The sequence below is a fragment of the Natator depressus genome, chromosome 1 (assembly GCF_965152275.1).
Source record: "Natator depressus isolate rNatDep1 chromosome 1, rNatDep2.hap1, whole genome shotgun sequence".
NCBI classification, from domain to species: domain Eukaryota; kingdom Metazoa; phylum Chordata; order Testudines; family Cheloniidae; genus Natator; species Natator depressus.
Window position 1 is genome coordinate 169,905,370 of NC_134234.1, and position 16,561 is coordinate 169,921,930.

General features: G+C 44.9%; 1 protein-coding gene across 2 annotated transcripts in view; it reads right to left on the reverse strand.

Annotated features, from left to right (window-relative positions):
• The window catches only part of NCAM2 (neural cell adhesion molecule 2), a 525,587-nt gene that overhangs the window by 69,294 nt on the left and 439,732 nt on the right, over positions 1-16,561 (reverse strand). For both annotated transcript variants that reach the window (XM_074971360.1, XM_074971367.1), the window contains exons 13-14: positions 13,962-14,081; positions 8,586-8,707 (exon numbers count right to left, since the gene is read on the reverse strand). In XM_074971360.1, the coding sequence (XP_074827461.1) occupies positions 8,586-8,707; positions 13,962-14,081 (242 nt within the window). The remainder of the gene's footprint in view (positions 1-8,585; positions 8,708-13,961; positions 14,082-16,561) is intronic.

Sequence of the window (16,561 nt, forward strand, 5' to 3'; positions counted from 1 at the left end):
TGGCTGCATCAAGTGCCACTTGAAGAGCAGTACGTGAGATGATTTGTCCCTCGGAAACTAGAGCCGTAAATTGTTGTTTCTTTTCTTCTGGAATGTCATCAATAAAGTCCATGAATTTGTTGTAATTTTGTGGTCATATTTTGCCAGAACGGCAGTATAATTAGCAATGCAAAATTGTAATGTAGAAGATGCATATACTTTGCGTCCGAGCAGATCTAATCGCTTACTCTCCTTGTCAGATGGGGTGGAGCAGGGAAACTGGTGCTTGGTCTTTTCGTTGACTGTGTCTACTACCAGCGAGTTTGGTGCTGGGTGAGTGAAAAGGAATTCAGAGCCCTTGGAAGAAATGAAGTACTTGTGATCCGCCCACTTACAAGTTGGTAGGCTTGCAGCCGGAGTCTACCAGATGGCCTTAGCAGGTTCCAAAAGGGCTGTGTTGATGGGTAATGCAATCCTAGAGGAAGAAGAGGGTTATAGGATGTCTGTTAACTCATGCTGCTGTTCAGGAACCTCCTCCAAGCTAATTCGTAACTCACTAGCAACTCTTTTGAAAAGATCTTGAAATTTTGAGAAGTCATTTGAAGATGACGGGGGAGGAGGCAATAGGGCTTCATCAGGCATAACAAATGGCTCTACTGGGTTGGAGGCAAGTCGGGACTGATCCTGTAGTTGTGATGGTGCTGCCTGGATCCTTACGTCAGTGGCAGGTTCATCAGCGGTGACGGGCAGGTGGCGGGCAGGTTTTGTGCCAGGCTGTGATGGTGTAGCGAGTGTTGTCTCGAGGATAAGATGCCCATGGAGCCCAATATTGCCACTATGGTGGGAAGGGCATGGGTGGTGCCATCGAGGTGTTCACACACCATGGGGCAGGATCCTGAGAGTATGATCAGGTGATTTTTCTATGACCTCTATTGATTGGGTCTGAGGATGGGAGATCTGATAGGGTGAAAACTCCCCCTGCAGACCAGATTTCTCATCACTGGAGGAAAGCTGTCTGGACCCTGACTGAGCATTTGGAGAGAGGTAGGCATTAAGTAGGGGTGACTGCAGGATAGGTGACACCAGCAGGTCCCTTGACTGTATCAATTGTGGTCCTGGAGCTCCTCTGTGAGGTGAAGGCTGTGGAAGAGGAATCTGCTATGAAGAATGGTTCCTCTGCACCGGTGCCCTGAGCATTGTTTCATTGCTCAGTGGGAGCTCAGTGGGAGACGGTGCTAGGAGAGCAAGAATAGCCTATGGGGGATCAGGAATGTCAACATGCGTCGGCACCGCGACGGAAGCGGTGCCGAACGGTGCCACGAGAGAGGCAGGCAACTGGAAGCCTGAAGCATCGGCACCGGAGCTTCATGCTACTGCTACTGCTGCAGCCGCAGGTGGCTTTCACGCGGCGCAAGAGGAGCCCAGCCCATTATAAGTGCTCAGCCGGGAAAGCACCAGGAGGGAGACTGTAGACCTGCCCGGAGAAGTCTTGTCCCGTGAAGAACCCTTTGCAGGTGAGAGAGGGTGCCGTTTCTTTGCAGTCTTCTTGTCTTTTTTTTTTGGTGGAGCGGAGCTGCAGCGTGTAGCTATGTCAGCACCCGGGTCTGAAGCTGACCCTAGAGATTTCTGAAGGAGGAGCAGTTTTAATCTCAGCTCCCTGTCCTTACGTGCCCTGGATTTAAGTTTGCTGCAGTGGGCACATTTTGGGGGGATGTGGGACTCCCCCAAACATTTTATACATTTTGAATGGCCATCTGAAAGAGGGATGGCATCATTGCAGTTAGAGCAGTGCTTAAAGCCTGGGGAGCCAGGCATGTTGGAAGCGGCTGCCGCTGACAGGAACAGATTTCTTTTTTTTTTTGTAGTTTTAGAGAAAGACAGGAAAATTGCTATCTAATTACTACTGGTAACAAACTAACTAACAGGGAAAGTATATGAACGAAGGAAGAGAAAAGTCTCTAATGAGTCTGCTGAGCTCCGTCTCAGGCCGGGGACAGTAGAGAAGGAACTGAGGAGACCGGTCGTGCACGTGTACTATTAAGATACATTCAGAGTGGGAGGGCAAGCTCTGCGGGTGCACGACCGGTATGTGTACTGCTGTAAAAATCTCCGAGCAAAGGCACAGGGATGCACCAACACGTGGAGTGGAGCACCCACAGGGACATCTCTCGAAGAAGAACAGTCCTTTGCTCATTTTACTAGCATGTCTCTTCTAGACAATTGCTTTTCCCCCCCTCTCATCTCCACTGAGATATTATATAACCTACTGGACTGCAAGCCGCTTAAATAGGTCAATTAAGATTTAGGGATTTGTGATATAGACACTGTTGTTAGTCCCTCAGGCTATTACTGCAAGATCTGCCACCTCACTCTCAACTGATTTTGAACTACCAATCTTCTCTGGCTATGGTTAGTCCAGGAAAATCACTTCACATGCCAAGTTTACAATTTGTATAATTCCACGGCTATCATCAAACAAGAAGTTACATAGTAAGAAACATGCATGACAAAAACTATTTATGAAAGAATATATTTGCCCATTGACAGAGCTAACACTAAAGGTAAATAAAAAATAGCTCTTAAAATAACTTCTTGCAGCTCGCTAGTTTCTCTATAATGTAAGGTCCTACCTATCAGCTGTTGAATGCAGCGAAATACACAATTTCATGCCCCTGGTTTCTTTCACACTGACCATCCATCTGGACTTGTACCTCTCCTTTTATACTCCAGTGCTGGTAAAATGACCTCCTGGTTACAGCTAGTGAGGTAATACTGGGCTGATGGTAGATGGTATAGTCATTCATAGCATATGCAGAAGTTAAGACAAGTGCAATGATAAAACTTACACTCATTGAGTCAAATTCACTACTTTTGCAGGTGGTAAATTTGTCCCCCACCATGTTTAAGTATGCTATAATATGTTGGGAAAGGAAATACAGTTTTAAGTATCTTGTTAGCTACTTTTTATCCTGCTATTGTAATAAGTAAACAAACATATTTTCTAGTCCTTTTCCTTTTAAATGAAGGTCTCAGGAAATGAACAACCACTGTAATGTCGCTAACAAAATGAATGGCCGCCCTGCACCTTTAAGCAGGGTTTTTTGGGCTGGGCTGGCCCAGTGAAGGGAGCAGTTCTTTATGGCTGGGGGTGGTGGGGTGGGGAGAGGTAAAAATTGCAGCAAAAGAGGCAGAGTGGTGGCTAACTCATCCCTTGGGAATACAGGTTTTGAAGAGGAGCAGCAGGGTGCTGGGAGCCTTCCTTTTTACACAGACCAAAGCCCTTCCCGCCCTTCAGTCCCAGGAGAAAGGCAGGAACTAAGAGGAAGTCTCAGTAGGACTCCTCTGGGGAACTACAGCTTAATTGGGCTTCACTCCAGGTGGAAACAGAGCAGTGAGCAGGGAGGAGGAGGAGGGAGAAAATCCTCCTCCCACTTCAGTCCTGGAATGGAGAAGCAGGGCCTTGTCCCAGCATGGCTCCAGGCAGACACAGAACAATGAGAGCGGGGAGGAACAGGGAGAGGATTAATTCTCCCTTTACCCTGGTTCAGGAGGGGCAAGGCAGGCATAGCAGAGTGAATTCACAAAGGGAGGTGCAGTTGAGTACTGAGGCAGCTCGGAGTCAGATTCTATCCCTAAGTATACAGAGGAGGAGAGGGAAGGGGAGTGAGGCTGTGCGGTGCACAGAGGTTTAGGGAATAGGGTTTCTGGTTTTACCTGCTGTGGGCAGGAGACAGCAGGGGGGTGGAATTTTGCTTCTCCCTCCCAATTAATGTCAGTGGGACAGGGAACTGGGGGGGAATCAACCCCTGCACAGGGTGGATGGAGTACATTGATTTGGGCCGGGGTGAGTCAAGGGCAGGATTCCTGCAACAAGAGTGAGAGGCCCGGGGAGCCTGGGATAGTGCCTTTCATTACAAAGGGCAGCCTATCAGGCTTGGGCAAGGGGAGCTCAAGGTGAAGCACTCACCCAGACAAGTGAGCTGGCTGCGTTCGATGGTGGGACAGTCAGCCGGGATTTGATACAAGTAATCAGGGTTATTGTGTCTGAGGTTGTTTCCATAGCTTTGCAAGCCATACAAGGTATAATGGCTCGTCCAGATCTAGGACATTCAACTCAGGTGACTGCAGTACATTCCACTCAGGTGATTTCAGGAGACGAGGCAGACACAGAGGGCAGGATGAGTTAAATCAACAACGGATAAATGTTTCCAATTGTAGAGGTGTTTGAATCTGCTTTGGGGAGAGGTACATGAGGTGGTTTAGGGTCCCATACCAAAATGATGTGGCAAAGGTGAGGACTGTGGGCACTAGTGATTCCTCTGAAGCTTACCCCATCATGTGTTGGGTTTTTTGGGGTAATCATATGGGCCAGCAAGAAACTGTCTCAGTTTGTCTGGGGAGGCCCACCCCGTAAGCAGATGCAGAGTGTAAGCAGATGCAGGGTATTGCACGGCTGATACAGGCTAACTAAGTTCCTCCAACATGGGGACAACCTTGGGAGAAGTGTCTTGCTAAGGCTGAATTCTTTAGCTGTGCTCGTGTTACAGCTGAAGCTTACCCAGAGAGAAGCCCGGCCTTATCAGATATGTAAATATAATCGGGCAGGCATGCAATACATTCAGTGGCATACATCTAATCGCAGCAGTTGCCGTTGCAGAATTGGGCGGGCATGCAATACATTCAAGGGCATACATTTCTTTATAGCAGTGGCTTTTGCAGCATCTGTACATTCAGGCATGCATGCAAACCATGTTTTGGGTCTCATACAGGACAATCCTGCCACGGTGGTGAGGGGAGGTACAGGACGCAGGGTCGAACAAATGTGACGTGCAGGTAGGCCCTGTTTGAACAGGGCGTGGGTGACAGAAGGAAGGTGGTGCAAGGGTCCAGCTTCAAGCATTGGAATGGGCGAAGGCCTCCTGTGGGACTACCCCAGCAAAGCCAATGGGTCAAATGTATGTGCTGGGTTTTTTTAATGGGGATTTTTATCCTCTTTATATAAAATAATAATGATTAAAGTCAAGGGTGGGGTTTGGCCATGTTGTTAAGGCAATAATTCCACAAGAATGAATTCGGGGTACAGGTGCAGGGCCATTCAGCCAATTGCCTATGGACAAGTTGTCAGTTTCCCCCAAGGCTAGCTTCAAGCAGCAGTAGAATAGACTATGGCCTCTGGTGGGACTACCCCAACAAGGCTGTTGGGTCAAATTTGTGGGCTGGGTTTAATGGGTTTTTTTATTATTTTTATGTACAATAATAATAATTAAAGTCAGGGTGAGGTTTGGCCACGTTGTTAAGACAATAATTCCACAAGGAGGAATTCAGGGGTACAGTGGCAGGGCCACCCAACCAATTGCCTCTGCACAATTTCTGTATTTTGCCCTGAGGCTTGGCCCCCGGAAAGGCTCCAGGGAATTACATTGCTTCATAACCTCTCTGGGGTTGACAATGGCATAGCACACGCCTTGTCTCATTTTCAGCTCCACAGTTTTCTGGAGTTGGCACCAGGAGCCAGCCGGGAACCCAGGCAGATGCCACTGGCGCTATGGAACCTTGGCAAAGAATGGTTGTCAGTGTGTTGTGGAGATCAGTTGCTCCGTGCAACGTGGCAGGGCTGTGAGAGAAGTTTTAATGATTCCATGCAATTTCGGGATCAGGAAGGCCGGTCATCAATACGGCCCTTTACAGAGGAACAGGTGCTGCGGTACATGCTGTCATTGGCAACATGCTGTCAACTGGCATCCTCCACAATCTCAAATTGCCTTTCTGCCATTACATTCATCAGTAGGCTAAATGGTTATCCTAATCCTTGCAGTGTTTTGTGGTTTGAAGGTTTTTGGCTGGGTGGTCACGTACTGGTGGCCACAGGGTGGATTGTTGTTGTTGTCCCCTCATGGTTTACATACTTAGGGATCTTGTGCAGATCCTTGTCTACGTATGTCATAATGGACAGGAGGCAGCCTTGTTCAGGGCTGCATTCTTGACAGCATTTTTTGGTGCTTTCAAGATCAGTGAGCTAGTACCTGGATCCGGTAGGGACTCAACCGGAATGGCTTTGCAACTGCGGGATATACAATGGCATGAGCATTCAAAAATGTAGCACTTGCGATGGTCAAAGACAGATCAACTCAGGTGGGGTGAATCTGTGATCTTCCAGCAGGGTGGTGAGCCTGGATCTGCCCAGTTCAGGCTTTGAAGTCCTACAGGGTTATAAGGCCAAAGGGGGAAGGCCCCTTTTTATGCATGGTGAGGGGAGTCCCCTCACAGCATATCAATTTGTTACTGTGTTGAGATGGGGGCTAATGAGGATGGGGCTGCCAGCCCATGAATTGGGATCCCCCTCATTCAGAATCAGGGCAGCAATGGCAGCAGCACAGCTAGGTATGGGAGCAGAGGCAACCCAGGCAATTGGGCGTTGGCATTCAGTTGCATACCGGACGTATGTCAGACTTCAGGCGGCAAGTCAGCATTAGTTTGTCGTAATCTCATTACAAATATTGGACGACCAGTCATGAAGATGGTGATGTGGATCTGTGGGCATAGTATTGTCTTTTGGGCCCATAGGTACGTGTTCAGGTTGCCCAAGGGTTTGCAGCTGGGCTTCAGTGATGAGGCGATACTCAGTTGGCATGCAAGGAAGAGCATGTTATGGGATCAACTAATACCAATGCTATATTCTGTGCGGGCCAGTCAGTGGCCCTCCAGACATAATTGTGGTGCATCTTGGGGAAAACGATTTGGGAATGCTTAAAGAGGTGGAACTAATGCTCAGAACAAGAAGGGACTTGGGGCTGATCCTTGAACTTTTTCCAGGAGTTAACATGATTTGGTCAGACATCCTTCAGTGCAGGGTCTGGCGGGGGAGCCATGAGCCCCACAGTGTGAACAAGGCAAGGAGATATGTGAACAGAGAGGTGGCCAAACTCCTTGGGACCATAGGAGGGACAGTAATTTCACATCCTGGTATAGTATATGGGGCAGCAGCATTGTTTCGGAAGCATGGGGTTCACCTGTCTGACTTAGGTGCTGTCCTGTTTTTAACTGATATAAAAGATGGCATTAGGAGATGTCTGGGAACCCGACTGGGTATGGGGAGGAGGCAGCCATGCTAATTGCTGGTGCCTCCTTGTGGCAGATGTCCAGTCCTCCATAGGAAAGGTATACAGTGACCGGATAAATGGCTTGGAAAAGGACTTAAAAAGAGGTGTTCATTAAAGGAATGAATGGGGGGGCAGTTGGGGACTCCTATGATTGGTACGGCAGCCAACCCCCCATCCTTATAGCCCACCTTAACCCTCCTACGAGGCAGGGGTGGATGGTAAGGTCCTGGCAATGGATTTGCTGGAGGGACAAGGAGAGAAAAAGAAGGGGAGCTGGTAAAAGCCCCCCCGGGGAATTATGGAATAAACATGGGGTTACCTGCACTGTTACCTGCCTGGTAGTCCCAGACATCTAATAATAAAGTTGCGGCCTGATTTAACCCATGTCAAATGTCTCCTGTCCTTCTTTCGGCATAGCAAGACAATGGTTTCTTGTTTCATTTCAGTGCTCAAAATCAGGAAAAAATAGGATGGAATGGGATGCCGTCACTTCCTGCAAAGAAGCCATGTGTTTTTCTTCTTGTTTCGACCCCTGCACATTCTTATTTGTTTTCAGTAAGAAATGGTGGCATGACCACCTGCTACTTAACCCTAACTGAAGTGTGCTTCAATTTACATAAACAGTGTAATAGAGGGGGTGCCTCCATACCTTTTACATCATGACCTTTTTTAACACTACTCTTTATTTAGCAAAATGTATTAATAAGTGGTAGAACCTACTTAGTTAAAGATATTGGGAAGATCATAAACAAAACTGAAACATCATTGAAAAGGAGTTGATCTGTGTGGCAAAGAGGAGTGAATTGTTTAAACCTGCTAGATTTGAGAAGAAATACTACAAATCAGACATCCACCCAATAGAATCATATAATTACCTGTTAAAGAGCTGATACATTTACTATGATATATGAAAGTCCTTCCTCATTGCAATCTATCTGTGGATCAGAATATCTAAACTAAACTTTAAATGTGTAGAAAAGGTAGAAAATGCACAATGGCAAGACAACTTCCAATGGTAGTTCTGTTAACCTAGAGAACAATTAAGCTGATTTAAGTTGCATTAGCACATTAGGATGCCCTTACATGTGTATAACACTACAAATAAACACAACCATAAAAGGCTAATTATTTTGTTTCAGAATATTCTTTAATCACATACTGTGGAATCTAATACCAGCTCTCTCTTACGTATTATATTATCTTATTACACTTTTTAGATTTGAAAACAAAACAAACATTTTACTTACCATATAATAAAACAAAATCTCAGAAAGTTTTCTGACTTTTCAGTCACACATTTAGTATACTAATCTGGCATTAAAAACGAGGTCAAAAGGAGTAACAATAACTACTATACATTTCAAATATACAAATGTTTTTCTTCAGCTGTGTAATAAGCAATCTATTTTAAAACAAAGTATTGACATTTTCCATGAAACCTCTTCTCAACATTCAAAACACATAATATAGATCAAAACATTCCCCAGTGATTAATGGAATACTTACACTTCTGTATTTCACGATATATTCCAATATGGGGGATCCTCCATCATCCTGTTTAGTTATACTAAGTTTAAAGCTCTTTCCACTGCCTGGCTGTCCGTGAATTGATGGAGGGCTTGGCTCACCTGAGTATTGGGGTGGCGGGGGGGGGGGAGGGAGGGAAGAGAAGAAGAGAAATTCAATATTTCTATTTTATATGTATTATTTCTACTGTTTGTTTAATTAATATTATTAATCAAAACCTTCATAATCAAACAGGATGTTTTCAAGGTTTCTGTAACATACTTAATGATACTTAATGATCATCCTGGCATCAGTGCTGTCACGTTTGTTACAAAACATATAAAAGACTTGTACACTAAAAATAAAAGGGATTTAGAATAAAAATAGTCTCAGTCTCTGTGATTTGATATTTCTTATCCTTTCAAATTTAACTTGTTTAAGAAATGACTCCTTATGCAGACACTAATTTAGAGAAGCAGCTGGTTAATTTTAAGCACATAAGTAATCCCATGCTATTCAGCAAATCATTATACACATCCTTAACTTAAAGCATGTGCTTAAGTCCCATTGGTGGAATCTAAATCATTATTAATGGACAATAAACTGTCATAAACAGCAGCAATAAACTGTCCCAAAGCAAACCCGAGGCTCTTTTAGATTATAGAATACTATCATTTTATTAAGAATGAATTTGAAGAAAAGCATTTTGTAAGATCTTGAAATGTATGAAATTTTACTTCAAACACACTCTATTTTTATAATAAACCCACCCTTTGATGTTGACCCTGTTGTTTCTTACAAGTAGGTTCTATTATAATAGGAACATTTGTGCTGAAATTTTGATCAGAGTACGTTTTAAACCAGAGCATAAATACAGGACTCAAGAGTACTGCCATTGTTAAAAGGAGAGAGCTGTGTTTTGGTCTGCTGGAGCTCAGGTGCATGTTCCATCATATCTTTACTCTAAGTATCTGATCCCTTCCATGAAAAAACAGGGCACTGCCATATAGAAAAAACTTACTCCTGGAATGCTTCAGAGGGCAAGATTCTTGTATATTTCACTACTAAACCTGTTTAAAGTTTTGCCTGAAAGCTGTTTTTCAAATTATTTTTGTTTTTCAAAGTAATCTTTTTTTTCTTTCAAATTGTTCTGAGATTTTTTCAACCAAGAAAAGGAAAAAAAACCTGTTTTCTAAAACTGAACATTTTTAGTCAAAATATTTGTTTTAACTTTTGGTTTTTCAGTGAAAATTTGAAAAACAAATCACAGGAAATTTGGGGGAAATATTTTCTTTCAAAATTTCTCCTCAAAAAACTATTAGCATTTATTAACTACCTCTATTCAATACCTTTTCTTCACCACAAAATGAAGCAGGTTGGCTGAGCAAAAGGGTGGGATGATAGTGCAATTGTGAATGTAAAAATAAAAAATGTGTCTTAGGCCTGTTTTTCTCAGGTCATCAAGAAGAGAGGCTAAATGTGCTGCAGCTTTCTTGAGAGACCTGCTGTGAAAAAAACTGGAGACACTGAATGTAGTTTAATTAGGCTGAAACTTTATTCCTAAATGTCTGGGAGTATCCAACTGATAAAATTGTACAGTGCAGGTAATTCCATAATTATTTACATATACCCAGAGGGCTGCTGGCAGCTCTTCCTCTTACTCATCCTGGTTCCCAGCCAACTTGCTGCTGCAAACTCACCACACTTCCTTGGATGAAGAGTAAGAGGTCTAAAATAGGAGGGGGGTTGACTCCCGATATACCAATCATAGGAGCCCAGGACCACTCCCCTGTTTTTGCTCCTTTAAAGAATACCTCCTCTAAATTATTTTCCAATTCATTCTGTCTGAGCACCATATCTATTCCCTATGGAATTTGTGATGAGACATATTCCCCACACTGGCCCTGAGAGGGCTGAATTAGTCCAAGTGGGCCCAATCAATCAATTAGGATGCAAATGGGGGAGACTTAAGCTGGAGGAAGCTAATTAGAAGAACGCTCACCTATGAGGCAACAGGTGGGGCTTCTACAAAGCCACGAGGTTAGCAACAATGTGGAAGGCATCAAGCAGGAAGCCTGCAGTCCTCCTCCCTGAGATAAGGGAGAAGGAAGGGAAGAAGAGGCCAGAGGTGAGAGCAGTAAGATGGTGGAGCTACACACCTTAACTGTTCACTACAGGGCCCTAGACTGGAAACCAGAGTAGAGGGCGGGCCTGGGTTCCTCTACTAACCACTGCAGAGTGATACTGGCAGTGATCAGAAAGACTGCCTGAGTCACTGTGGGAATGACAGGGTCAGAACAGCAGGCATGAGGACTGCCTGATGCCATGTGGACAGAAGAGACTTTTAAAGGGTTCCCAGAAAGGGAACCCAATTAATGACCTGGCCAGAGGGCTGAATCACAAAAGAAGCAGCAGCAGCTCCTGGACTGAGAGAGGAGCTGCAGACCAAGATAAAGTGACAGAGAGATAGGGTGCAACTACAGGAAGGGGCTTCTACCTCACATTGCTAATCCCCAGCGTGGCCAGGTGGAGGCGCCACCCAGCAATGAGTAGAGTACCCTGTCACAGAATTCCTGCACTGGATATCTCCCCAGCTTACACAATGAGTTGTGACTTCATAGCCTAACCCCCTTTTGTTTTTTGCCCCCACTAAGCCTCCAACCTGCTGTGGGGCTTCTGAAAAACCCATTTCATCTTGGTGAGGGCAAAATTCCTTCCCAGACCTCCAAGAAAGGAGCAACTAGTGTAATGGTCACACAGCAGGTCCAGAAGAAACCTGGTATTTTAACTACTGCCACAGGTGGAAGCTGTTCAGCCTGGTCCAGGTAAAAAGGGGAACTTTTGCTGCAGAGACGTGGGCATAAATAGTTCCTCTTTCTTCCAGTCACCTGGAGGGGGGCATGGGTCTGTGTCCCCACATTGACCTGTAATTGAGCTGCCTGACTCCCAAGCAGGTACCTCTCTAGTCCTTAAAGGGGCAACACACCTTCTCTGACAAGCCAGACAAAGGGCCCCAATACTTAACGTGTGATAAGGTCATATCAAGAGGCCAGGGTTTTTTTTTTTTTTTTTTTAAGTAATTTAAAGGCAGGCTATAGTTCAGGTCACTCAACTTAGACGGTGCCTCTCTTTAAAGATAGTGTTAGAGCAAAGTAATAAAATGGGGAACTGTATTTGTAAAATAATTATTATTCTGAATATGTAGATAACTGATGTAAAAAACTTATTAAACATTAAGCATATGAACCTTCCCTGGGATAGTGAGGTAGGTACAGTAGTATTTTTTAAGAGAAACAGAAATATGAACATGATGGGACAACAGAAAAAGGAGTAAAAAATGGTTATGTTAGATTATTCAGTTCTTGCTCTTTAGCACCACATATTTAAATTTGAATTCAGTTGTTTAATACTTTTTGTTATTCTAATATATTGTACCAAACAAAAACTTCATTTACTTTGATGTAGAAATGAATGCACTGATAATTAGTCATACTTGCTGTGAACTGTTGCACTGTATAACTGAACCACACAACCCTGAATTTGAAAAGCTTTCTATGAAACTGCTACCAAAACCAATACTGACTTCACCAGCAGTGAAAAGACAAATGGGTCCTAACTACATATATCAAAGGACTATCAAATCTATTTAACCTTTCCCCCATAGCCTTGCAAACAAAAGTGCACCCATCACTGTGGCATCAGAGTGCATTTAACATACCTTAAATTACATGGATTAATATTTCCAAACTAAAGGCCTGATCCAAAACCCACTGAGATCAATGAAAATCTTTCCAATTTTATCAATAAGTTTTGGACCAGGCCCCACGTAATTATAAACAGTTATATAAAAGCTGCTGCTATTCAGAATTACTTTAACTTTACAATTATTTTGAAATGTTTGTGAGACTCCTGCAGAGGGGAACCCCAAGGGAAGCCTGAGCCAGAGGAGTGAACGGGGAGCTAAGAAGGAGAGCTCTTTGGGGAACCTACCAACACAGGCAGCCGGTAAGAGAAGCTCCTGGAGAGGGGAGCCTCCTAGATGGAGTGCTGCAGCCACAAGGCCTTCAAGAGGACCTGGTCTCAGCCAGCAGTCCCACAGACACAAGCCAGAATACCGGCCCAGCAAGGATCACCTGCTGTCTCTGGAGAAGAGTTGCAGTGGCAGACCTCTCCAGATTCCAGAGGACATATTTCAGTATGGGTAAGAGACCTAACACTAGGGGCAGAGACTGGAATTCAGAGAACCCTGAGGAAGAGCCTGGATGGAGGTGAACACTGAATTCAGCTGTGGGACATGGACTAAGCATGACCTAGCATGACCAAATTGATCCTGTATTCACACCCTACACACTACTGTAATAATCTTTGCACAAAGTATGCCTTGTAAAGTATCATTTGAAAACTCATAATTCACTGGTCAATAATATTGTGATGAAATGTGTATGGCATCATTTTATGAATTCCCCCCGAATAACATTGGTGGAGCATGTTCAAACTCACGTAGCAGGTCTTAAATAAAGGGATCTGTTTACCTGAAATTTATATATAAACTATAAATAAAGTCCTCAGACAATGAAATGGGGAAGGCAGGGGACAAAGGAGATCTGAATTTCAGTGAACATGGGCAAGGGATAATTTGCTGGGAGAAATGTCGACTGAAATGGCCACATTCTATTCTCATTAAAGTCAGCGGTACAGCATGGGTATAAATGAGAACAGAATTTAGGCTCATATGCTTTAACATTATGTTCTCCAGGATAAAACATTTAAGATACTTTTTTCTAATATTCTGATAAATATAAATAACTAGAGAAATTTTCCAGTATAGGGTCATCAAAATGACCTGAAAATGTGATTTCTGGGATCATCATAATCTGGGGCAGGGATCGGCAATTTTGGCATGCGGCCCGCCAGGCAACCTTTGGCACGCGGCCCTGGTGGGCCGGGCTGGTTTGTTTACCTGCCGCATCCATAGGTTTGGCCAATCACAGTTCCCACTGGCCGCAGTTTGCCGCTCCAGGCCAATGGGGGCTGCAGGAAGCGGCTTGGGCTGAGGGATGTGCTGGCCGCCGCTTCCCATTGCCCCCATTGGCCTGGGACAGTGAACCGCAGCCAGTGGGAGCTGCGATCGGCCGAACCTGTGGATGCAGCAGGTAAACAAACTGGCCCGACCCACCGGGGGCTTACCCTGCCTTACCCTGGTGGGCTGCATGCCAAAGGTTGCCAATCCCTGATCTAGGGGAATGTGGTGTTGTAAACTGCGCATTTTACTCATAGTGAATCATTTTTGAAATTATGAGCTGAACTAGAGGTAAAATAGGCTTACAAGAGTACAAATAAACTAACTTTTCATTTAAAAACAAAGGCATTACTCACGAACAGGTAAAGTCTGAAAGATCTCAATTTTGCTATACTCTCCTTGTCCTTTTCCATTTACAGCTGCAACCTTGATTTCATATGTTGTGTTCGGTTCCAGATTGCTAAGAACAACCATTGCTAAAAGGAAAGGAAAGGAAGTGGTGAAACAAAAACTGACAAAATGATTAAGACAATAACATTTCCAAGGCCATTTTGTAATTCATTGGCTTTGAAATTAGGAGTCTAATTTTACAATGTTTTATTTACAAAAGTGAAAAATAGTCATCTGGTTCAATGCTAATAGTTCCAAATGGTTTTGTTACTACACAATTTTTGCTGCAATTAAATAAGTTATGCCATCTGCGGACATTAGTGTAGGATTTACAGAAGTCAGGTGCAAATATAAAGAGCTTGGTAGTGCTTCACATTTCTATGAGATGCCGGGCCTGATTCCCCAGTAAGACTGGGACAACTCCATTGACAAACAGTTGCCCTAGACACCATTGGATGATGCCCCCACTGAAGGGACGCAAAGGCTATGTCTACACTAGAATAAAAGACCCCGGCATGGCCGTGGTTGGCCCACATCAGCTGACTCAGGCTTGTGCTGCAAAGCTAAAAATGGCTGTGTAGACACTTGGGCTGGATACTGGGATCTGGGACCCTCCCCCATTGTGGTGTCCCAGAGGTTGGCCTCCCTCCTAAATGTCTACACAGCTATTTTACAACCCTGCAACATGAGCCCTGTGAGCCAACTGACCCATGTCAGCCGCAGGTGTTTAATTGCTGTGTAGACATACCGTCAGGTGGCGTGGGGCTGCTTCAGTGGTTATTCTGACATCCTCCCACTCCTGGGCACCTGTATGGAAGATGCAGATCTGGAAAAGAGGTCATGGGCTCCCTTACTGCCAACTGAAAACTGGCTACTGTAGCACCTTCCTTGTGACCATTATCAGCTGCTGTAAATTGAGCGGGACAAATAAGAAAGTGAATGACAAACACTTGGAATGGGTTTAAACTGCAGGCTGCAAGTTTATTAATTATACCTTAGGGAGGGGACTACCCTGCTCACCCCTAGCTCCAACATAACAGGGAGTTATTTGATTAAAGCTAGTTACAGGGCTTCAGCCACAAACCAAACAACAAGTTGGGGTGAAACCTCTCACCACCATCCCACATAATGAGGAGGATGGAGAAACAGAGGCCACAAAGCTGGGGGGGAACTTCATTCTGCAAAGACTTCAGACCTCCTCCCCACATGTGCAAGATCCAGCAATGAAATCCAAGGTCCCATTTACCTCTGAGAGCTGTCCCGTTTAGCCTGTACCCACACTGCACACCAGCTACAAGTTGCAACAAGTCAGTAGTCTTAACAACACTGTATGAACTTTGAATCCTATTGTTCCCAATCTAACTGTGTCTCCAGGAGGCTGCAAGGAGGGCAAAACAACCCACCAAACCACATGGCAATTTGGTTCTAGGAGAAAAATTCCTTCCTGATTCCTAAAAATGAGTGATCAGTCAGGCCACAGCATCACACGCGGTACACCCTCTAACCTACAATTGGAGGAGGGGAGGGAGGAGGGCAGGGAATGAACTGGAGTGTAAGAGGCTTTTGAAAAGCCTGAGATAATTTAAAGAGGCAAAGGGGGGAGGCATATGGCAGCCAGTCACCTGACCCCATTCCCATTGCCCAGCCAATGGCTAGGCAAAGCACCAAAGTTGGGTGGGGAGATATGCATCACAGGAAGGGGGGTGCTGTGTTTTGGGCTTCCCTCATTGCCTGCTGTCCACACCAGGTCCTCCCCGACTCAGGGTATTAGATAAGTTTTTCAGACATGTCTCTATTCATCACCAGCTCCCTCACAATGTAAGCTGAAGCGTGCTCTCCTAAGAAAAGGTGGGGGAGTAGCACTGTACGTAAGGGAGCAGTATGACTGCTCAGAGCTCCGGTACGAAACTGCAGAAAAACCTGAGTGTCTCTGGATTAAGTTTAGAAGTGTGAGTAACAAGAGTGATGTAGTGGTGGGAGTCTGCTATAGACCACCGGACCAGGGGGATGAGGTGGATGAGGCTTTCTTCCGGCAACTCGCAGAAGCTACTAGATCGCACACACTGGTTCTCATGGGTGACTTTAATTTTCCTGATATTTGCTGGGAGAGCAATACAGCGGTGCATAGACAATCCAGGAAGTTTTTGGAAAGCGTAGGGGACAATTTCCTGGTGCAAGTGCTAGACGAGCCAACTGGGGGGGGAGCTTTTCTTGACCTGCTGCTCACAAACAGGGAAGAATTAGTGGGGGAAGCAAAAGTGGATGGGAATCTGGGAGGCAGTGACCATGAGATGGTCGAGTTCAGGATCCTGACACAGGGAAGAAAGGTAAGCAGCAGGATACGGACCCTGGACTTCAGGAAAGCAGATTTCGACTCCCTCAGGGAGCGGATGGGTAGGATCCCCTGGGGGAATAACATGAAGGGGAAAGGAGTCCAGGAGAGCTGGCTGTATTTCAAGGAATCCCTGTTGAGGTTACAGGGACAAGCCATCCCGATGAGTCGAAAGAATAGTAAATATGGCAAGCGACCAGCTTGGCTTAATGGTGAAATCCTAGCGGATCTTAA